Source organism: Perca fluviatilis, chromosome 12, assembly GCF_010015445.1.
Source record: "Perca fluviatilis chromosome 12, GENO_Pfluv_1.0, whole genome shotgun sequence".
Lineage (NCBI taxonomy): Eukaryota > Metazoa > Chordata > Actinopteri > Perciformes > Percidae > Perca > Perca fluviatilis.
Window position 1 is genome coordinate 3,856,606 of NC_053123.1, and position 23,385 is coordinate 3,879,990.

Genomic DNA, 23,385 nt, shown 5'->3' on the forward strand with positions numbered 1-23,385 from the left:
GTTTTGGGACCGATTGGTGGGACTGCTGTGGACAAAGTACACACGGAGATACACTGGTAAGAGCAAATGAGGTTTAACCATGTATCAGCTAATTTAAATAGCTCACGTTACTGTATTGTGTGAACAGTTAAATTCCTTTAATATTGTATGTGCCGTTTTCTTTTGCGGGGTGCAAATGTTCCACCAAAACAAGCTCCTTCCTGAGGCCATTTTGCAGAGCAAACATCGCTGCATTCGGAGCTTAGCGCCACCCAAGACGATTGTGATTGGTTTAAAGAAATGCAAACAACCCAGAGCGTGTTTTTCTCCTATCCTGGAATGTACCTGTGGTGTAGCCAGACCTGTTGAGATAGGTCTGGTAATCTAATACAACGCTTAGAGTAGACATTCAGCTTTATAATGTCTTCTTTTGCTGTTTTGGGATCCATGTTTATCTATTCCTTTAAAGCGTCATTTGAAGAGTAATGTTGCAGCAGACTGTGGCTTTGACTTGAAAACAACTGCAGTTCATTTCGGTCACTGCTGCTGCCTCTGAGCATTATACGAACCATCAGCACTTTTAAATCAAGATTGGGCATGTTGTATCAGATATGGTCCTAAAGGAAATTCTAATTTTCTTGCTTTGTCCTCTAAGCACAACAGCAAACAATGCCACGCACAGATGCAACGCTGTCTTGTTTAACAATTTATTTCAGCATATAAACGTGTCAGTATGTATGACAGAATCATATGCAGTTTGACCAAATCAAGAAAGTGCAGAAGTGAAAGCAGCACAGGATCATGGTCAGAAAATGATCGGGTTTGCTACATCCTACTCAAGGAAGGATATGGTGATCATACAGTATTACAGGAGTCTGGTTATGGACAAAGCACGCTGTACAGAATACACTGGTATTAATAAAAGCTAAGTTTCTCCATTTTCTTGCCCATTTAAAACCCTTTTCACAATGTGGGAATGTAAAACGATACATGTAACAGTGAATAATCCAGTGTTATGTGAAAAGAGCATACATCCATAAATCCATCTTTAAATTGACTTATTCATTAAAAGGAATACCAATCAGTATTCCTGCAATGTAGTTTATGATCTGATCCCCATAAAGTCTAAAATTCTTTAATATACTTAAATAGGCATGGACATTCAGCAGGACCAAAGCCAAAAGAGACTGCCAAAAGCCTCCACAGGGAGGCCCTTCTTAGAGTCATAACTCAGAATAATAATGGCAATAAACATCCATGAATCTGCTTAGAAATCATAGAAAAAAGGCGCTTCAGAACTTGTAGTTGAAGTTCCTTCAGTATCAAAGTAATTCAGTGATAGTTGTCTGTACATCCATTGCAAAAAACGAACTGCTAATTGCTAATTCGCCATTCTTTTAATGCTGCCAATTGGCCAAAATATGAACAAATATTGGCAAGAAAACTAGGGCTCAAAAGAGAATAGCAGGACCTGTACATTTGATTGTGTGTACAGTCTCCTGCTCTCCTGATGGCTTTCATTCTCTCTGTCATCGATATGCCATGTGTTTGTGTTAGCATGCTTCCATCTATCAGATCAGTTTTGACTTCGATTTCACACAAAAGTCAAATTCACTCTGAGCAGCTCTTCATGCATAAAAAAAATGTGAAGTAGGGATTTAAATTACGGAAGGACCAGCGAGCTCACTGAAAAACTGCAGGTAAATGTTGCTGTAAATATCACCGAGGTGGGGGTTAAAAAATACCCACATACACTCTACAGACGAGTTTATCTCATTGACTGACCAGCGCAGGTATTCTTAAATGGTAACCCTATTTTCCTATGTTCTTGTATCTAAGTGACTAAATGGAACAATATTTTTGGAAGTGGTCCATCAGTCCACTGTTGCAAAATTCACCACTCTGATTTGGTTGAAATAAAACCCTTAGGGTAAATTCACCTTCTTTTTCACTATTATTTACATGTGAAAATAAGAAGATAAGTAATAAAACCAATGAGACTGAGGTTTCACATGATGGTTATCTGGATGTGATTTAAATCACCATATGGCAATTGTTTTTTAGTCCAATAAGGAATCACTCAACCATTACTGAAGATGCAGATTCTCTGGTAATCCTCAGTGCTTACAATATTTAATCTTCACCATCTAATTAGACATCATGGTAGGTCTATGAACACTGTGTTGGCTGTGAGGTGGGAACATGGTGACGCCTGTAATGAGGTAAAGGCACCTGCAAAAACTGTTTAGTGATATGATCTCCCAAGTTAAGTTAAATTGTTCCTTTTGCAGCAAATAGAAATATTCACAGTCAATTACATCAGTCCGCAAAAATTATGCTCTTAAATGGAAAAATACAAATTTCTTTGATTCCCTGACGTTTGTACTCAATATATAATACAAACATTACAAACAATAAGTATAATCTGAAGCATTAGAATACGGCGACAATACAACCATCTTTTCAAATCCACAGCCTGATCATCACAACCCGGGAATCACCACGCTGCTACTACCAAAACGTGATGCTACGTATCTCACATGCTGACCCTTTGGAGTGGTTTACAGACAACAGCCCTTCAGGAAAACATGCTCTCTCTTTGTTGGCTCAGTTGCTACACTCTTCACTCTTCCCAAAACTGTCATCACAGGAGGCTCCGCAGGCTAGTCGACCTCTTTAGATGTCTGAGGGGCGACGACCTGCTTTTCCTCGAAGCAGAGCTTGAAGAAGGTGAGCACTGAGTGCAGCATGTAGTGTTGGCTTTTGGTGGCGGCCATATTGTGTCCTTCATCTGGGAAAATCTAGGCAGCAGGAAAGAGAAAGAGTGTCATTAACTAAACCTTCTGATTTTAATTATTCAAATGTGTTTGCATTGTAAATGTCACATCAGTGACACCACTCAGCAGTATCACAAGTACTTTTTAAAACCTTCATTTTGGGAAATATGTGTGTTCGCTTTCTTGCCGAGAGTTGGAAGAATGTTATCATCAATCAATCAGTGTCATCTCTTTTGCATCTATATGTAGCAGGAGCCAGCAGCCGATTAGCTTAGCTTAGCACAATGACTAGAAACAGTCGGCCTGGCTCTGTCCAGTGGTAACAAAATATGTCTACCAGCACACCTAAAGCTCACCAATTAACATGTTATGAAGAAAAACATACAATAGTATGAAAACAAATATATTTTCGTTCCCGCCGTTTCGTTCCCAACTATTTCTTGGCCACAAGCAGTTGGCAGGCAACCAGCGGAGACTCCAGGAAGTTACTGGTCCCGGTTTATGTTACATTTGTACAGAGCCAGGATAGCTGGTTCCTGTTTCCGGTTTTTATGCTAAGCTAACTGGCTACATATTTACCGTACAGACATGAGAGTGCTATTGATGTTCACATCTAACTCAGACTCAAGAGGACAGGATTAGGGCCAGGTATCTTTCAAAATGTTTTTTTTATTGCGACAATGCAATAAAAAAAAAACATGATTTTATTACATACTTTGAGAAACTACACAATTTGTTTAAAACCCAAATGCATCAAATGTTAAGTGTTGTCTGTACAAGAACTTTTCCTGAATAAAATAGTCTAAAATGTCCAAGTCCTGATTAAAATCAGGAAATATCTGATCCAACAATGAGATAGCAAGATCGCAAATCAGACATTCTCTGTGTGTTTTCATATCGCACATTACAGCTGAAAAAGTATTGTTGGAAGATGGACGTAATATTGTTACCCAGCCCTAGACAGGAAGCTTTCACCTTTTAGTTCCTCTTTAAACCATAAGACTAGCAGGTGGCTTGTTTGACCCATAAACACAACATCGAGCTATCTTCTTGTTATGAAATAAAATGCACTCTGAGAAGAAATGGCAGCAGTTACCTGGAGAGTGTAGTTAACATTCAATGCAGACAGCAGTTTGACCAGCTCAGCAGAATGCTGGAAATGAACAGTGGCTGAAAAAGAACAGATAACTCAAATGAAAATTCATCCCAGCCTGACACAACAGCTACTCAGTCCATTACGCTTCCACAGCTGGGAGTTTCATGTAAAATGAATTGTAGTGTCAAAACGTGTCCAGCAGATAATATTTTGCAACAATGTAAAGGAATGGAAGGTTAGATTTTGTATGTTGTGGGACCCCGTAGTCGAGACCAGGTAGAGTTAACAACAAGTCAAGTATGGGATTGCCATGTTCAACCAACCGAAAGACCGAAACCACCGTGACGTTGCGCTAACACAACAATAACTTCAGGGTAGACAAATGGCCATTGATTTGAATTGCAGAGATATGGGAAATCTGCAAACTTGTTTACTTCTGTTGTCATTTTCAGCTGTAACTGTAACATTTAAAGATAAATAATTAAACATAGAGCTCCCATCTATCTTTGGTCTCTGCTGTGTTTATTTTCTGTCCCGTTTTGCTCTGCTAGCGTCTTTGATAAACCAAATCTAGTGTTAGGAACAGGACATGTCACTGCCTGTTGGACTGGCTGCTAGTTTGGGAGGTCAAGTAAATTAGCTCTCCAAGCTAACGTTAGTCAAAGTGTTGACATATGAAAGCATCAAACATGCATTTTAGATGAAGGAGATGAGAGTATATCTAGTTGTTCCTCGTCCCCATTTGCTCAGCGCCGTTAAATGTACGGGATGCAGGAGTTTTCTATCCAGAAGTTATTGTACTGTAAAGTAACATTGGGATTGGGTCTATACACAGAAAGACTGTTATATCATAAACATGTTTCTGGATGTAAAATCCCTCCCTACACATTCTTACGAGTGATGCAAATGCAAAAATTGCTAAAATAGTGTAGCACATTGTATTAATAGTATTATTTTTAGAATTTGCTGCAAAGAGGCAGGCCAATTTTTTATATAGTGGCTAGAATATAATATTTTTAAATGCTGGAGACACATTAAATGTTATAAAATAACTCTAGACCAAGAGTTTTTTTTTATGGTTATCAGTAAACCCTACTATCCATCCACACATCTGCTTCATTTTCTGTACCTGCCCATACTCACCATCCGCGGTGCCGTGGATAATATGAAAGTTCAGAGGACTCTGTGATGTGATGTTACTGAGCAGACTGGAAATCTGCCGGAGACAGTGAACAGTAAAATGAGCCTCCACAGACAGCCACAACAGTTGTAACATCATCTAAACAACTTATTCAAAGCTAAGCAACAATACGTAATGTTAACTCCAGGAATGTGTGCTCTTACAGTAGGTTTAAGCAAATGACCAAAGAATATCAGGTAAGAAATAAAGTCACATCTTTGAAAAGGATCGGTTACAACAAGTAAAAGAAATGTAACAATGACTGTACAGTTGACAGTTTTTAAAGGTTTTAGAACAGTAAACCATTACAGGCCAAGTAGTCCATTCTGATAGATATGTCCAACCTGACAGAATGAACTGCCATAACTTTAACTACATTTATAGGCGGTAGTAGTCTATTCTGATAATCCCTACATGACAGAATGAGCTACCATACTTTTAACTACATGTATAGAGGAAAATACCATTGCAGGCAAGGACAAACGTCTCTGAACCACATCTCTTTCTGCTGCTGTGTTACTCTGTATTTTGATAATTTGTTTAATAAATAAAGAAAAGTACAAATGAAATACTGCACTATAAATTCCCATTTCCTATTTTATTTAAGATATCAATCCAGTAGTATTCGGTATAATGTAGCAATTCTATTACGTTCTTATTTAAAATGTCAACACTGTTTCTGTGAAATCATCGGTTTTCTTCCAGTTTGGTGTAGCAGATGGCTCCGAATACTACAATAACCATGAGCCTCAGACGCTGTTGCCATCAAGAAGAAGTAAGGTGCAAATTCTAAATGTATTGTCATTGCAATAGACCTTTTTCCACTGCAGATATTTGGACGCGTAATAGCACACAGGTGTAATAAATCACATCAACAATGTCTCCGGTCCATTAATGCCAGTGAGCCAGCATGTGCACAACCCAGGCCCTGAAGCTGGCACAACTACATGGAATGCAGCATGATTAATGTTATTAGTTACACCTGTCGTTTTGTTCTCCTGTTTTAAATGTAAATGTGAGGACTAACTCAAAAACCACATCAGTTTCCAAATCCATCTGTTAACCCAGAATCTGGAAGTGAAACTGAGTTTATATTTAGTTAAACTGCTGTATTACATCAATTCCAATATGCTATGACTGATATAAGGTTGGACTGATGCAGTATATTATACCTTTTCTGCATTTAAATTTCTAAAAACAACTAGACCCATGTTATATATTTGGTTAAGTTGTTTACTTACATTATCCAAAATGTTTCCAACAATGTTCAAAGCCAAAGTCGATTTCTTTTATGATTATTTTTTGGCCATTTTTAGGCCTTTATTGACAGGAAAGCTGAAGAAATGCCGGTCGGAGTCGAACCTGGGCCTGCCGCGTCAAGGAGTAAAGCTCTATATATTGGCGCCTAGCCTCGTGAGACTGTCCTGATCTGGCGAGCTCCAGTTTTCCACTCGCAGATCAGTCTGGCATCTTGAGATAGAGAAAATTTGGAGCCGTTTGCCAAACGACCGACCAATCAGCGTTGGTTTTGAGGCGGGTTTAGGTGTGACGCAACGAGAAGCGACTAAACAACACGGCAGATCCACGGATGAGATGAGCATAGCTATCGCGCCAGTTTTATCCGAATGAGAAAGTATTCCTTCATTGAAAGAAGCAAAAAACTGGAGGCTTTCTCGGAGGAAAAGATGTTTTTGCTCTTCTACTGGTTTCGGCAAGAGTTTGATCTGATTGGTTGATTTGGCCCGTCTATCACCAACATAGGTGATATGTTTCGCCCCTTCCCAAAAGTTCACAGATGGATATGCCGAGCAAATGTGAAGCGATCCATCTGGCGGAGTCAGGTTAATTGGCGCCCGCTCTACCAACTAAGCTCTCCGGGCGCCCAACAAAGTCATTTAATCAAGGACACGGTCCGTGTCATTTGGTCAATCTGGTCAAATCCCCTTTGCGCATGTGTCAGCATTGTGGTTGTGTTTTGTTTTTTTGCCACAGTTTTTACAATACACTTTTGGAAATCTAGATCTTTTTTTAACTACCCATTAACTCTTAACAATATATTTTTACCGGATGAAGGATTTTAGTCATCGGACGTCTGGATCTTAAGTTATAAGATAAAAACAAGCTGAGCTAGCACCAGCTCAACATCAGCGTACCAAACACCTTCAGAGAAACACAGATTTTTAAAGTGAAACTGCTTCCTCCAGTGTTTTTACTGGTTTAAATCAGGTTTGATTTGGAGAGGATGAGCCCTCTGCGGATAATTTGGCTCATGGTAAAAACCTCCTGAACGATGAACACTGAAGGAATCCTAACCCGGAGAACTGACTACAGTGACAGCATTGCCCCGTCTTTTCTTATCTTTTGATTGAGAGACCCCAGTTTCTATTGCTTATCTTATAATATTGCAGGCTGGCCTCATGAACCATTCGTAAATATAAATACGAAAAGTGATGCACTGTAATTCATGTGTATTCCATCTATTTATTGCTGTTTGCACCACAGTGTCTGCTGCTTTTATAGACGGCTCTGGTCCACATAGGGAGGATGGGTGGCTCCTAAAACACAGGGCTTATAAGCGAGGGAGTAGAGTTCATGTCCCAGGGAAAACAGAAGACTTTCACCCAGAAAACATATGTTTGTGTCCTGGGAGAACTACTTAAGGGGACCAGTGTTTAAACCCAAACCACAATATTTTTTCTAATCTTAACAAGTTGTTTTGGTGTCCAAACTGTTGTCGCCGCATGACGGTCACCTTTGTCGGCTGAACTCAACTGCAAGAGGTGCCCAGCTCCCATACACCTTTTGTAGGCTAAATTCAGCTCCAAAGACCGCTAAACGTATCTGTCATGTGACCGGTTGCCGTAATTTCGTAGGATATCATAGAAATTGGTGTGCATACGTTTTCTTACAATATCATACGTATCTGTTCATGGGAATGCGTTAAATATTGTTAATGCATAATTGTTTCATGTTATCATACAGCAGTGAGCGACAATGTGAAACCGTTATTATGTATTCTGATCACTGTGTTGCAAAATAAAGCCTGCAATTTCGGGGAAATGATTGGACTTTCAATCCTAACAACAATAAAAGACAGCATCTTTCTTTAGCTGCAGATACGTGTTCACATCTTGCCACTTTATGCGGTCCAGACCGTAATAACCTGTTATTGTCTTCTCTGCAGTTGAGACATTTTTGTCACTTTCAGAGAAATGAGAAAAGAAATGTGACTGTCTGTGAAGACAATGATCACCACTCTGTCCAATTCTGGATTCCATTCCTCCAGCTTCGCTGCACAATGCCCCTCAACGAATGAAAATATCAGGTGTGGTTGGAAACTTCCTCTAAAGACCTCTTGATTCGTGCTGGTTGCACAAATAAACCGGCTCCTGTGTCTCATTAACATGTTGAATGCCATGACAAAATTGTTTAATAAACTGTCACGAGTCTAGTTTGCCTTCGGGAGTGGGAAAACATTGTTAATAATACTGTGTCAGCCAAGGAGTTGTAAGCACTTTCAATTTAAACAGAGAGAAGAATGAGCATGTATTCCAGCAGTTTCCTCTACCTAATCAACTATTCATCAATCAGCTGTTGTGAAAATAATGGCATGTTCCTACTTGGTATTTGTGATCTTCTTTTGCTGCGGAGCCAAAGTATTTCTCAGCGTGGGCCGACCCTTAATGAAAAGGAAACAGAGATATTGTGAGTCTTGGCAGTTTTAATTAAAAAATCATTCATGATACCACTTTCAATGCCTTTCAATATACTTCTTCACTTAACATTGGACATTGTGACAAATAGAATATGCCATCGATGATTAATGTTGCACCACTCCATTTATTAGCCTTCTTAGGGTTTTTTTTTACTCTCTGGATGAGTAGATCAGTTGGTTGGTGTTGTTTTGTGAATCAAATCCCATCACCATGACTTTTCCAGACGTATAGCTTACATCTGATCCATGCCAGAGTCAGGGTTTTTTGCATAGACTGTATTAATGAAGGCAAAACATCTGGATCTCCTCATCTCCATGTTAGCGGATGTGACATGGGCCAACCCCAAAAAATCTAAGTACACGTCGAATCCATTTTTCACAAAGATGGTTTTTATTAGTTATTTGATGCTATAAAAACAGGGTAAAAGGTCATGATTGACAGCTGTGATTAACACCCGATTGGTTGGGTTTATGGGCGGGACTTCGATACCGTGGCTCCACCAACCAATCACTACTGCTCAGACTGTGGCTCCAAATATTTTTACTTCACTTTTGTACAGCGGAAGGAAGTGGAGATGTATCGTCCATCTGTGTATACAGTCTTTTGGTCAACATTGATTACCAAATATGGAATAATTGTGTTTTTTTAATGTCTGGAACGCGTTTGGGATAAGCCACAACTTCAGAAAAATCAATCAATTTTATTTGTCACATTAAATCGCACGGGGTACAATTGCGTGAAATGCTATCCCATCAGCTCCTTCAACTTGTGCATGCTACAGTGCAGCAAAATCATTGTATAACTGTAAGAAAGTATGATATTCCATCACTGTATGATACCATAGAGTCTCCAGTTTGTTATGGGAGCGACAGCGATGCCACACTGGAACATGGAGCTGTGGGAGAGGAGCAGGAGAGAGGCAAGAAATCCTCCATATGCCTGGAACACAGAGAGCATGGCTGCTTTAAAAGAGTGTTAGGTAAGAAACAGTTTTCATTTCATGTGGGTTATTTCTTTATTACATACAGAGGCTGTGTTACCTTTCCATACACTCCAACTCTGTTGCCATCAATATAGGGTAGCCTGACCAGGTGCCTGGAAATGTAAAGGGAGTTAACCGTCTGAGGTCTAATTTAGTTTTTCCATGCTTGTATAACCTCAAACCTGTAATGCACAATCAAGTTATAGACATCAATCTTTTCAGGAGAACCTGGGCTATCAGGATGTGTACGCTGCAGGGATGACACATGAATGTATGTAGGTCTTTTGAAAATTGTTGTCTCAAGTCTTGGCAATCAGAGAAAACAAAAACAAACTCTGTAACTAACACAGATATAAAACTGTTTTGAGTTTTTCCCATAAAAGTCCATTGCGCTTTTATCCAAAAAGTTAGGTATGCCATCTCCAATGCCTTTCCTGTCTGCTATGAGACATCAGGAGGCCAAATCATTTACACATCCAGGGCTTCCTGAATGACCTGCAGCTCCTCCCTCCTGCAACACACACACACACACACACACACACACACACACACACACACACACACACACACACACACAACACACACACACACACACACACACACACACACACACACACACACACACACACACACACACACACACACACACACACACGGCACACACACAAGGCCCTCCTGCTTCTATCAGGTTAGGGTCAGAGCCATAGCCATAATATAGAGGTAGAGGTCTATTTATGTCTATGGTCAGAGCCATTTCTCTATCACACTGGCTAGGGTTAAAGGGCTGCCTTAAAACGCCAAAGATGAAGAAACTAGTCAGAAAGATGGCGTCTGATTGGTCAATACACTCAGCCCACTGAATACAGGAAGTGAAGATGGCAGGTGCTAACGTTAAAAAGATAGCATACAAAAAGATGACAAAACAACCGTTCAGTTGAGGATTTATCATTCTGGAATTATTGCAAGTCTCCGACAAGTCACTGAAGTTCTAGATCGGATTACAGAGATTGTGGAAGACCTAGCTAGGATCACACAGAAGCCGTTAGAAAGGCCCAGATGTTAGCCTTCATGCTAAACAAACAGAACGACGCTAGTTTGAAGCCATGCGGAGATGTCGGACATTACCCGACGTGACATCAAAAAAAGGATTCATCAGTATGGATTTATTGAACAAATAGTTATTCCAGGCTGGATGAAGACGCTTCTAAAAGGACTTTGATCCATGGAAGACCTCGTTGAAAAGGCGCGTTTCTTCTAATCCAAAAAGTAAGTCTCTAATATTATTGTTAACACATATAGGCTATTTATGTGGCGACATTGAATATGACATAACACTTTTGTTGTCGTATACGACACCATCTAAGTAAATAGCAAAAGATGAAGTGAGCCCTTCCTGATTAGAGTAACGTTAAAGTTACACGGTAAAAGCTAGTCCTTGACAACAATCTTTGCAGTTTTAGCTTTAGCAGTCTGAGTTAGCCAAATGAAGTGGGTATGTTCCAAATGGGTATACAGGATGTAAGTAGATGGGCGCAGTTTAGTGTCTTAAATTTCCCATACAATGTCCTTAATTAATTATGAATCTGCTAAACCACCTGTGCTACCCTAACCCTAACCTTAACCTGTCTCAAATAAGAGCCTCATCATTTGGGACACTCAGTTTTTGGAAAGTAATTTGTGACACTAAACTGCACGTAAGCCTTCCAAATGTATAGTATTAGGGCCGGCCCAAGGCTTTTGGGGGCCCTAAGCAGGATTTGTTTTGGGGACTCTCCACATTGTAATGTGTTGCCACTGCACTTGCCACTAAACCAACTTGTGTATTGTAAATATTAGTTTAAGCACTCATAATGTGCAAATAAGCATTTAAAGACTAATGTGAGACCAATTAACAGCAACACTTTATCTTTAAATAGACTGGCTCTGTTATGAGCTCTTTTGTGGGACATTCCAAGCGCTGTTGGGGGCCCCCCGTGTATCCCCGTGGCCCTAAGCGGCCGCTTAGTTTGCTTATGCGTCGGGCCGGCTTTGATAGTATTACAATCCCTCTTTGTGTTCTATGGACAGTGGCTCCTTCCCCACTAACACAGAACGTTTAGGGAACGTTGGGGAAGGTTAGTTTCTGGTTCCCTTTTGGTTAGTTCGAACCGAACCAAAAACTAACTCTTAAGGAACGTTCCCTCAGGGTTATAACGTCATTCAACGTTCTGGGAACCATAAATTGTTAGCTGGGTTGTGCGGTTGGGCAGAGGGATACATAAAGGTGATCCTATCATTTCTCATGGCGGAGTTAAACTAGAAAGGGTTAACTGCAGTCAGCATGGACAGGAAGAATGCTACGACCTACGGGGGGAGCCAGGGGAAACTGTCTCCTCTTAATAAGCCACGAGAGCCCCTGAAAACAGCATTTGTCAAATTTTTGGGTGCCTCTAAAATATTGAGGATACACTATTTTTGCCATGCATTTCTATTTTTTACTGTACCTTCATTATCACGAAGTGGTCCAAAAGTTCCTTTCTCACACTGAGCCGGCTAACAGGTTTCAACATAGAAATTGGTGCAGAGATTTAACCCTTGTGTTGTCTTCCCATCGACCGTGCAACTTTTAGATTTTCTAGGTCAAAATTTTAAATTAAATTCTTTTGTCGCTATTCCCAATGTTTTTGTCACTTTTTTTTCCAACTTTTTTTTTGTCACTTTTTTGGATGTTTTTGTTGATTTTTGCTGTTTTTTTCCAAATGCTATAAAATTGAATAAAACGCCCAAATTCAATGAAAGTAGTGAACTGATCATATATTTTACACATGAAGAGTGTTTGATGGAACCATCCACGTTATTTATTTTGACAATTTGGTTGAAAGAAACCCACATTTCTGGTATAAAAACTTTTTGAAAATGGGTCAAATTTGACCCGAGGACAACAGGAGGTTTAAATACATGCAGTGTGAAAACAAACAATTGAGTCCATACATGATTAAACTCTTTAAAATGGATACGTTTTGCACTAAACACTACTTCCCTTCCAAATAAGTCCTAAGACTTCGTACAAATTGGAGTTTGATCCATATTTCAGTCTGCTTATACATCAGGACAGTGTTAGCCCTCTTTTCAAATATTATATATATCACATGCACAATTTTGACATATGATACGATCATGATCTTTCTTGCTCTACAGTTTTTATTTGCCACTTTTTTAGTCCTTTTTTAGTTTTATATGCCTCTTATTATTTATTCTTGTCCAATGTATCTTTATGTACTTGTGCTGCTGCAACAAACTTATTTACCCGCTGGGGATAAAAAAAGACTTAAAATATACACTATCAACACTAAGACTATCAGCAAATAAGCAATCATTTCAGCCTTATTTGGAGACCCCCATGCTATACTGTGTACAGTTTGTTAACCCTGTCTAGTAGAATCAATTAAAAAAAAAAAAAAAAACATACTCCAAAGCGTCGATCTGATCCTGAACATCAACAGTCCCCAGTCTCTGGTGAACGTCGTGCAGGACCCTCTGACCCTGGAAGCCGCTGCCCCGGCCGTCCAGACGAGCCACGATGACGCTGTCCGAGCTGACCAGCACAGAGTCCCAGCTCAGAGAGAAGAGGTCAGACACAGCCTGGCCACCAGGGGCGCTGTCGCTGTGAACGGACACTATGTGTTATTAGAGAGAGTCTTAAAGGAATATGCCAACTTATTGGGACTTTAGCTTATTCACCGTATCCCCCAAGAGTTGGTAAGTCCATACATACCCTTCTGCTACTTGGGCGGAGTGATTTGCTCGCAGCACCTGAGAAACCCCGTGGTGAGGAGCAGAGAGTTCGCTCAGTTGGGTAATAATCACTCTGCCCAAGGAGCAGAGAGTAGCAGTGCTTCGCCTTCTGAGAATATAGTTCGCAGTATGTATACGGTTAGAAGATGGCTGTGTCTCATGTGACCTTGTTATTTGTACACCCTGTGACTCTACAAATCACAACTTGTAAATAGGAACATGTAGGCGTTGTTTTGTCACTTATTGGGAGCAGTAGGCTAGATGGAGCCGGTTACCTCCAGGATCTGTGCTAAGCTAGGCTAGCGGTGGGTGCGTCAGACAGAGTTACCACACGCACGGAGATGAGAAGGGTATGTATGGACTTATCTAACTCTAGGGGATACAGTGAATAAGCTAAAGTCCCAATAAGTCGGCGTGTTCCTTTTAAGTTCCCTTAAGTAGCCCCAGGATTCCATGAAAATTCTTCAACACCCCAGAAAAAACCCAGAATAAATATCCTAAGGTTCATATGAAAAACACAAATGAGGTTTAGTGGTTCCCAACCCGTTAGAACAAAGCTATGGCTACTTGCAGCCCCTCGCCATTGGTTGCATGTATTCACCAGTGGGCTCAGGCTGGTGGAAAGATTTTCAAACTGGTTTGATATCAAGCCAAGCACCGGACCGGTATTTAGAATTTTACCACTAGGTGTCGCACTTGACTCAGCAGCTGCTCCAGAAAGGAGCATAATGAGACTGAAGGGTGATTTATACTTCTGCGTTAAATCAACGTGGGTACCTACGTTGGTACGTGGAGACACAGACCCTACGCCGTTGCCTGACATGCACCCCTTGAAAAATGTAACTACACGTCGCCGCGCAAGTTGCTCGGCCGTGGCTGTGTAGCGTTGAGTTTGCCCCGACTCATTTCCTGGTTCTCCTTCTCCATAAACAACATGAAATCAAGGAGAGGGTTAACTTCTCCTGCTCCAAATTTCCCACCATGGTCCGAAAGAACAGGGGAGACTCTTTGTTTCTCTCACTAGGACTCTAGAGTCGCTACTCGCTCTGAAGCTAATCGCCGTCACTCGCTCACTCGCTCCACCACACACTGACCTGCTATTCTCTTAAAGAGATCGACACATACACCAACGCACAAGTATAAACTTGAGGCAACTTACGTAGGCTACTGGGAAAGCTCTGCTTTGAGCCTATGCAGGACCAAAAATCAGCCTTGAGAGAGTCAATGAATGAGAGTGTAGCGACTCCAGTCCACTTGGTGGCGGTGATGCACCTGAATACCATGACTTTTTTCCTGCAGTGTTTACAGTTTGCCTCATCTTTTAAAAGAAAACTCTTTCTTCGGCTTAAAATCCAAAATGTTGCCATATGGTGGCACAGTAACTCTGCTACATATTGTCTATGTTCGTCACCCTAAAAAACACATGAACTTTCAAGTAAACAAACATAAAAGTGATGGCCAAATGAAGCTTCGTGAAACATTTTTCTTTATTTCCTGAGCACACTAGATGGCACTCTTGGTTTAAAGAAAAACGCTCAAAGAATGGCAATTTGGTGTGCTTTTAACACTTTTGTTTAAAGGTCCCATGGCATGAAAATTTCACTTTGAGGTTTTTTAACATTAATATGCGTTCCCCCCGCCTGCCTATGGTCCCCCTGTGGCTAGAAATGGTGATAGGTGTAAACCGAGCCTTGGGTATCCTGCTCTGCCTTTGAGAAAATGAAAGCTCAGATGGGCCAATCTGGAATCTTCTCCTTATGAGGAAGATAATTTGGCCCACCCATGACAAAGAGAGAGACATCATGGCTTTCAAACTAGCAAAGTGGCACCCTTCAGGTCTATATAAAAGAGACTTCAGATACAGTATTAGGGGACCACTAAGGTCTATATAAAAGAGACTTCAGATACAGTATTAGGGGACCACTAAGGTCTATATAAAAGAGACTTCAGATACAGTATTAGGGGACCACTAAGGCCTATATAAAAGAGACTTCAGATACAGTATTAGGGGACCACTAAGGTCTATATAAAAGAGACTTCAGATACAGTATTAGGGGACCACTAAGGTCTATATAAAAGAGACTTCAGATACAGTATTAGGGGACCACTAAGGTCTATATAAAAGAGACTTCAGATACAGTATTAGGGGACCACTAAGGTCTATATAAAAGAGACTTCAGATACAGTATTAGGGGACCACTAAGGTCTATATAAAAGAGACTTCAGATACAGTATTAGGGGACCACTAAGGTCTATATAAAAGAGACTTCAGATACAGTATTAGGGGACCACTAAGGTCTATATAAAAGCATCCAAAGAGCACCATGTCATAGGACCTTTTTAAAGGAGAGCGCCATCTAGTGGGCTCAGAAAATAAAGAAAATGGTTTCATGAAGCTTCACAAAGCTTTATTTGGTCATCACCAAAGCAAACACAATGCTACCCAACTCTATCTACCAGCTGTAAGCCAGCTCAACCATTGGCTGATTGTTTTCCTTGTGTTATTTGAATATTTAAGGAGTCCTTAAGAAGTGGTTTGCAGGAACAGAAGTAAAGATTGTAGGGAGGACTGAACAAATAAGTATGTTTATTGTAATCACACAGACCTTCAAATTGATCTTGCAACCCCTTGTGGGGTCCCAACCCCAAGTTTGGAATCTCTGATTTAAGTCACAAATTTCTTGCTTGATTTCCAAGCATTTACTTCCCAGCTTCTTCATTTTATACATTATTGAATGACTATTATTCTGCCTTGTTTACAAATGATGTAAAAATACAATTACATACAGAATGAGTAAAAGTGGGTGCTCCTTTGTTTCATCCAAAGATATTGGGAGAAGTAACTCCAGACGAAGTGCTGCAAAACAGAATTTTCGAATTTTAATATTTTGTCATTCATTCTCGTATACATATAGGCCTACGTACAGTATATAATACATTTCCCGTTACTCATGTTTCTTAGGTCGCTTTCTCATCTGTAGTTTGGTAAATTCTGTGAGATTTGGGGTGAAGTTGCAACACTGTTGCATTTTTCTTTTGGTTGGGTTTGCGTTCACACTGTGCTTTATCAAAGGCACCGAACATTGTAAACAAATGTCACGCGGTGTCAATGGTCGACAGTCTGTTGGACAGAAAATCTGAGTGAAACTGGCCGACAGTTTTGCTCTTAGAAACTGCGACACCAAATTTATAACGTCTTGGGTTTTCTATGAGCAGCTGACAGACGGCGTGTGAGGTAGAAGGCTGCCCTGATGAGAGAGGGGCTATGTGTTGTCACACAGGCGACGAGCAGTGTGTGGTCATATTAGGTTATGGATTTGAAAGTTATCATCCCTTAAATCATATACAAGTACGTAAATTGTGTGCAAGGTTGTTTGGTTCACTTCCTATATTTGGGTCGTATTGCATTCTCACCTAAAGTCAACCGAACTCTAGTCCACTCGGAAGTAATCCGAGACTAGGGCTGGGCGATATGGCTGAAAACTGTATCACGATATAAGTGTTTCATATCGGTCGATATCGATAATTATTGATATTTTGTATGACCTATTTAAAATAAGGACCAGGAGAAAAATATATTAAATTTAAACATTTTTATTTTAAACTTAACCTTCCTCTGATTATAATCCCCTCAGTAATAAAAGCAAAAATGTCAACACAACCATTGAAAACACTCAAATAATTAAAATGTAAACATAGGTCTAAAATTACAATGAACGCTTAACAATTATCTCTTAACATTAAGGTGCAAAATTAAAGAATAAGTAAGAAATGCTTTATAAAGTTTCATAAAATAGTGCAGTGTTAAATATAAGAAACCTGAGAAGAAGGTTTAGTGCTAGGTTGGTAACCTGGCTTCTGGACAGCGCTCAGCACGTCTGCCTCCGTTATGTCTTTGTAGCGTTTAGTAAGGCGCTGATGCAGAGTACCTCTCCGTGGTGCTCTGCTGCTTGTGCGGTGTAGCAGCTGCAGATGTTGTTGGACGTTGCTGGCGAATACGGCTTTGCTCCAAAGTCTGAGCGCGGCTAAGGTGGTAAAACAAGTTTGTGGTAGTACCAGTGTTGGTGGGGACGACGGTCTGACGACATTGGTCTGACTACGGTCAACTTATAAAATCCCCAAAAACTGCCATACTGACTTTTCCTGTTTTATCAACAATTTCCTCGCTCGCTGCAGCACTCACTTTCCACTTATCACTCCAAACCGGTTCTGTTATGGAAGAACACGAGACAGCGATGTGGCGCAACCACACTTGATACTGTTACATGATTGGCTGTTAGAGTGTCACTCCCTACGTTGCTAGGTTACCAGAGAGCGAGTGACTTTGTTCATGCAACCAAACTTGCTTCACAACCTCTGGTTTCTTCTGATGAAGAAAAACAAGTTATCGAACGTTTTATCGACCGCATTTTCTATTGATATTGATTACGTGTCTATCGCGAGACATATCGTTATCGTTTTATCGCCCAGCCCTATCCGAGACCCCCATTTTCAGGCAGACCAGAGTTTGAATGAGCTTTCAAACCGCCCCAAACCAACCAGACTATGCGACAAAACGGACCAAACTGCTCAGGTGTGATAGCAACCTAATTCACAGCTTTAAAATTCAGTCCAGAGTGCATTTTTATGATGAAGATGAGTCACAATGGGAATTTTTGTGTTTTCATGATCAGGTCAACAGAATAGCTTCACATAAGTAACACAGTAAACAGTTTTTTCCTGAGTTGGTTGACTGAATGGTTTGGCTTTACTTAAGCTTTAACATACATTTTTTGAGAGTTTTTGTGTCTCGGGAAGAAAACCAGACTTTCACCCAGGAAACACCTGTTTGTGTCCCGGGATTACTTAACCTGGCTCACCTTTTGTCTGCTTAATTTACTGTAAAGATCGCTAAACTTTACTGTCATGTGACCGGTCGTCACACACCCGGCTGGTAGTCGCCTATTTCGTAAAATATCATACGGTTCATGACTAAGAATCAACAGGTTCTATGAAAATCATTAAACACCCAAAATAACATAGTTCATGTGGAAAATAATCCTTGTGTGCATGTAACTTTTGATCACACGGCTCCCATCTGACTGTTTGTACTCCAAAGGCCATTAATATAGTGAACGCAGACTAGAGAAAGGAAGCCACATGGTGAGCTGTCCTTTTCTAATTGAAAGAATATATGGCTGCGTTTCTGATTCCATGGCTGTTTCATGATCAGCTCAAAAAGCTCTGGCTCAGTTGTGTTTAACCTGAATTTACATATCTCACATTCGGATGCGAGTGAGCCTGACTGCCCAGTTGATGGACATGTATATGCTGGAACCTATCACTACTGTCACCAGCAGTGCATCTATGTGTTCTTAACTAAACAGCTTACAGCTGCAGTAACCATTTTTTTCAATTAATGTTAACGAGAAACCATTTTCCTGATCTGGGTAGAGGAGGAAACCTGATTTCCCCAGCTGGAGTTCTCCTGGAGAACATTGATTTCTTGGCCCTGTGTACACATGACTGGGTTTCTAATAGGTTTCTTGACATGTTAGCAAGTGGCTACGGATGTCAGTGAAGGTGATAGTTATCTAATAAAGGGTTAAAATCAAGGGCAACTGGACTTCATGTTGTTCAGCCACATGCAACAAAAGAAGGAGCTCTTCTTATTCCTGTCAGGAGGTTGCCATGAGTTAGGCGATTTGAGGGGGGAGGAGGTGGGATGCTATCCTCCTCGTTAGCAAAATGGCCAAAGTGCATGCCTCCCATCCCTTGTTAACCTGCCACCCCCCTCTCTATCCACTGGAAGCAGAGAGAGTGCAGGGGCAGAGGGGTTGTTTAGTTGAGTATGTTAGTCTTGCCTGCCTGCCTCATTGATTCTTTATGGGACCGAGGTTTGTGCCAGTTAGAATCTATGGGCCCAGCCATGGCTCTGTAATATCAGTAGCCTAACCCTCGCCACCTGGCAACAATTAATTTATCTCAATTTTACTAAAATATGAAATCCCTGTTTTTACTGTTTAGTTGTTAGTTAATGTGACAAAGGCAGAGGCAATGCTTCTTTGACTTCCACAAAGGGTGAAAATTTAATTTGGATTTGTTTGTTTATGATGACTAAAGGTTATTGAATGGAAATCATTAATTTAATAATATTAAATGGAATTAAATAAAATGGGATATTATGGGACTTTCCATCCATTGCTCTTTGTTGCCATGTTTCCAAATACCCCTCCCCCCCTCTTAAAATATTTTTTTTATTTTGTTTCCAAATATTTTTTAGGCAATTGTAAGTGATAAAAAAATTTCAATCATGTTTCAGTAATAATTCATCCAATGGAGTGTAACGATAAGTCCATGGCGCTGTCCATGGTGCTGAAGGGCTAACTGTATAATAGGTCTATGGCGCTATCCATGGTGCTGAAGCAGCAGACCGATTTGTTATTGTGACTGTTTCTCTCAGTCCAGCCCTTCTGTCATTTTTGTGTATGCATTATGACACTCTTTACTACAGTATATAGCTCGTATTAGTATTTAAGTAATAAAATCACATTAAAAGGTTATCATGTTTCAGTAATAACTCATGCAATAGAGTGCACTGTGTGACGATAATTTCTTGGCGCAGTCCATGGTGCTGAAGGGCTAACCGTGTAATAAGTAAATGGCACTGGCCATGGTGCTGAAGGGTTTACAGTGTAATTGTAAGTCAATGGTGCTATCCGTGGTGCTGAAGGGCTTACTGTATAATAAGTCAATGGCACTGGCCATGGTGCTGAAGGCTAAGTGTGTAACGATAAATCCATGGCCAGTGTTTCCCACAGGTTGAGAGTTTACTTGTGGTGGTGGTGGGGGGTGCGCAGGATGTGATGGCTGGGTTCAGTAAAAACTAGTCAAACGAAGGTTTATGAACTATTTATTGAAAACAATGACTCTCATTCATATAACATTAACGGATACTTTCGAAATAAATAACTATTTACATATTAAACATATTGGACTAAAAGGTGATACAGGTGAAGTGTAGCCATGATGTGCCTTGTCAATTAAATCTGGTTGGTTTATCAAATGTTACCGTTCAGCAGATAAAATACATGATTACCCGGAGCCCAAATAGACTATTATATGTAACTTAACCTTAATACTATGATCCATACAGACAGTTACATGTTCTAATCTCAACACTGTCTCCTCCTAATTCCTGTTAAATCACACAAGACTAAGGCTATCTAAAGTTAAAAAAAAATTTGTTCGAGAAGTGTTTTATTCCATATTTTGGGGATAGTAAACGCACTGTTTTGTAGGCTACTATAGTTACATCTCCTTGTTGCATTTATTAAGATCTTATCTGAAGATTTCGGTCATTCAAACAACTGAGTTGTAATTTAAAACTTTTCCAGCCAACTTAATAAAATCTTGGGTTTTATTCGTGCTCAAGTCCATAAATACATGGATTCAGGCACGGAGAACGGGAACTGAAGGCTCAGTTAGCAACGATTAGCTCCATTAGAGGTTAGCTCCGTTATAAAGATATGGAGTGGAGCAGACTGCCGCGGACAGGGGTGACAACCAGACTCTGATGAATGGTGTTCGAGGAGTTTTCACAGCGCTGTGGCCGCGGCGTTTCTACGGTTATATTAGTACAGTTAATCCCACGGCAAGACCAGCAGCAGAATGCTACTACTAACGATAGCCTCTGACCCTGAAGTGAAGTGTTGACGCTGACATGCACACGGTGCGCGACTTCACAAGGAGGACGGGCTGGAGGGCGCTGGTCTGTATGCACTGTAAAAAATACATTGTTGATTGGGGAAAAAAATGTAATTTAGATTTTATCTACCTGGACGGGTCTCAATCTACCTGGGCGGTGTGCCCAAGTAGAACCTATGCTTGGGAAACACGGCTGGCGCTGAAGGGCTAACTGTGTAACGATAAGTCCGTGGCACTTATACAATTTGTAATTGTGACGGTTTCTCTCAGTCTGGCCCTTCTGTCAGTTTTGTGTTGCATTCATAACATACTCCTTACTATATAGCCAGTATTAAAAAAAATACAGAACCAAAAGAGTCTAGTTGCAGGTGATTGAGACAAACAGGGTCCGTCCCCCCCTGTTAAAAATGAACAAATTGCCTCCATCATGTTTTATAGTGTACATGTGAGTATGCAAACTCTCAACTGTAGTTTGTATAGAAGCAAGTCTGCAGCTGTACACGTGTGTACTGAAGTATGTCTACCACCACGCTTGTGGCGCTATGAAGCTGTACTTAGCCAAAGCTGTACTTTGAGCTACATGCTAATGTCATCATGATAATGAGTAATGACAATACTAACATGCTGATGTTGAGCACGTCCAAGGTTTATGTTTACCATCTTAGTTTAGCATGCCAACATTTTCTAATTAGCAATAAACAGATAAAAATAAAGTAGAGCATGGGGTTGATGGGAATGTCATTAGTTCTGTTGGTATTTGGTCAAATAAAGTGGGCGATAAGGGGAAAATCTGCACATGTATTTACACTAAGCAGGTTACTGCAGTGCACGTAATTTCCTAATTTAACCCAGTTTCTTGTGTGCATTTTAATCATAAGTTGGTCCTTCAACCACTTAACCGTGCAAGGAGAGGAGAAGTGGAAGTCGGGGGTGAAGATAACAACATGGTTTGTTGCAAACAAATTATTATTTGAAAAAATGTTATTGTGGTGATAATGATGATGATAATATAGGGCAAGTTCGAGACCAACAAATCATTATCACAAACATTAAAGTCTGGCACATAGTTAAAGATGATAGCAATTTCATACCAAAGTCGTTGATTTGTACAGTTCGTCTTTCCCACTTGGGTATTGTCCTGTTCATCAGTGCATGTCTTAATACTGTGTTCATTGCCACAGGCTTGTGCTCTGATAGGTGACAGGACAAGAAGAAGAATTACTTTAGTGAGACGAAAACTCATATCAACAAATCCTGAATAACTCATTGTACACGTACGTTACCAAACACACATTTAAAGCCACACAAGTAAAAAACAACTATGCGATACAATAGGAGTGGAATAATCAACATCCCTCAATCGTTGAGCCTGTAGGAGTGGAGGAAGAGGATCGTTTATCTACTGCAGAATCCTCAGATGCTGCTCTGAGTGCTGCTGATGCACACTCAACAACATTTCATGCACTTAAGGCCTTAACCTCAATGGCATCCTCACATCCTGTTTTTTGCACTCAAAAGTAAGTAAGGTTCAATGTTACCTCTTCTATTAAAACATTTTTTAAAGACAATTTTTTTGGCCATTTTAGGCCTTTATTAGCTGAAGATGTGAAAGGGGGAATGACACGCAGCTAAGGGCCGCAGGTTGGACTTGAACCTGCGGCTGCTGCAACAAGGACTGAGCCTTTGTACATGGGGTGTACGCTCTACCAGGTGAGCTAACCAGGCTCCCCACCTTATTTTTTTTGTATTTATTTTTTTTTTATTTAAACTTTCCCAGCCGGTCAATTAAAAAAGAATTCTACATGCCCAAAGCCAAATTTTACTGGCCCCTATACAAATAGTTTTTTTTCCTAGCTGTAATTTGTTTGAACGCATACATTTATGACCAATTTCCACTATGTCAAAGAGTTTGAGCTGTATTTTTTTTAGTTTCTAAACTTACAATAATTGCAAATGAGACGCTTTAACAGCACTTTAAAAAAAAACAAAATATTGTTAATGTAGGATTGTTTATCAAGATACCTGGAAAACATTGTGGAACTGTAAGCAGGTTCCAATCTAGTATGTGATTTATGATACAATGATGTTAGAAAATAATTATTAAAACTCTTTTTTTTTTTCTTTTTTTTTTTTGCCCCGAATATTTACTTGCCCGACGTGGCGACTTCCAATTGCTATAAATGTCAGAGGTCACA

At 40.2% G+C, this 23,385-nt stretch overlaps 1 protein-coding gene across 2 annotated transcripts in view; it reads right to left on the minus strand.

Annotated features, from left to right (window-relative positions):
- Nucleotides 1–672: 672 nt before the first annotated feature.
- LOC120570296 (inactive dipeptidyl peptidase 10-like) overlaps nucleotides 673–23,385 on the minus strand; it is a 154,201-nt gene continuing 131,488 nt past the window's right edge. For both annotated transcript variants that reach the window (XM_039818563.1, XM_039818565.1), the window contains 9 exons: nucleotides 22,282–22,380; nucleotides 16,292–16,361; nucleotides 13,179–13,373; nucleotides 9,789–9,843; nucleotides 9,588–9,687; nucleotides 8,653–8,711; nucleotides 4,996–5,068; nucleotides 3,853–3,926; nucleotides 673–2,780 (listed from right to left, as the gene is read on the minus strand). In XM_039818563.1, the coding sequence (XP_039674497.1) occupies nucleotides 2,643–2,780; nucleotides 3,853–3,926; nucleotides 4,996–5,068; nucleotides 8,653–8,711; nucleotides 9,588–9,687; nucleotides 9,789–9,843; nucleotides 13,179–13,373; nucleotides 16,292–16,361; nucleotides 22,282–22,380 (863 nt within the window). In that variant the 3' untranslated portion in view covers nucleotides 673–2,642. The remainder of the gene's footprint in view (nucleotides 2,781–3,852; nucleotides 3,927–4,995; nucleotides 5,069–8,652; nucleotides 8,712–9,587; nucleotides 9,688–9,788; nucleotides 9,844–13,178; nucleotides 13,374–16,291; nucleotides 16,362–22,281; nucleotides 22,381–23,385) is intronic.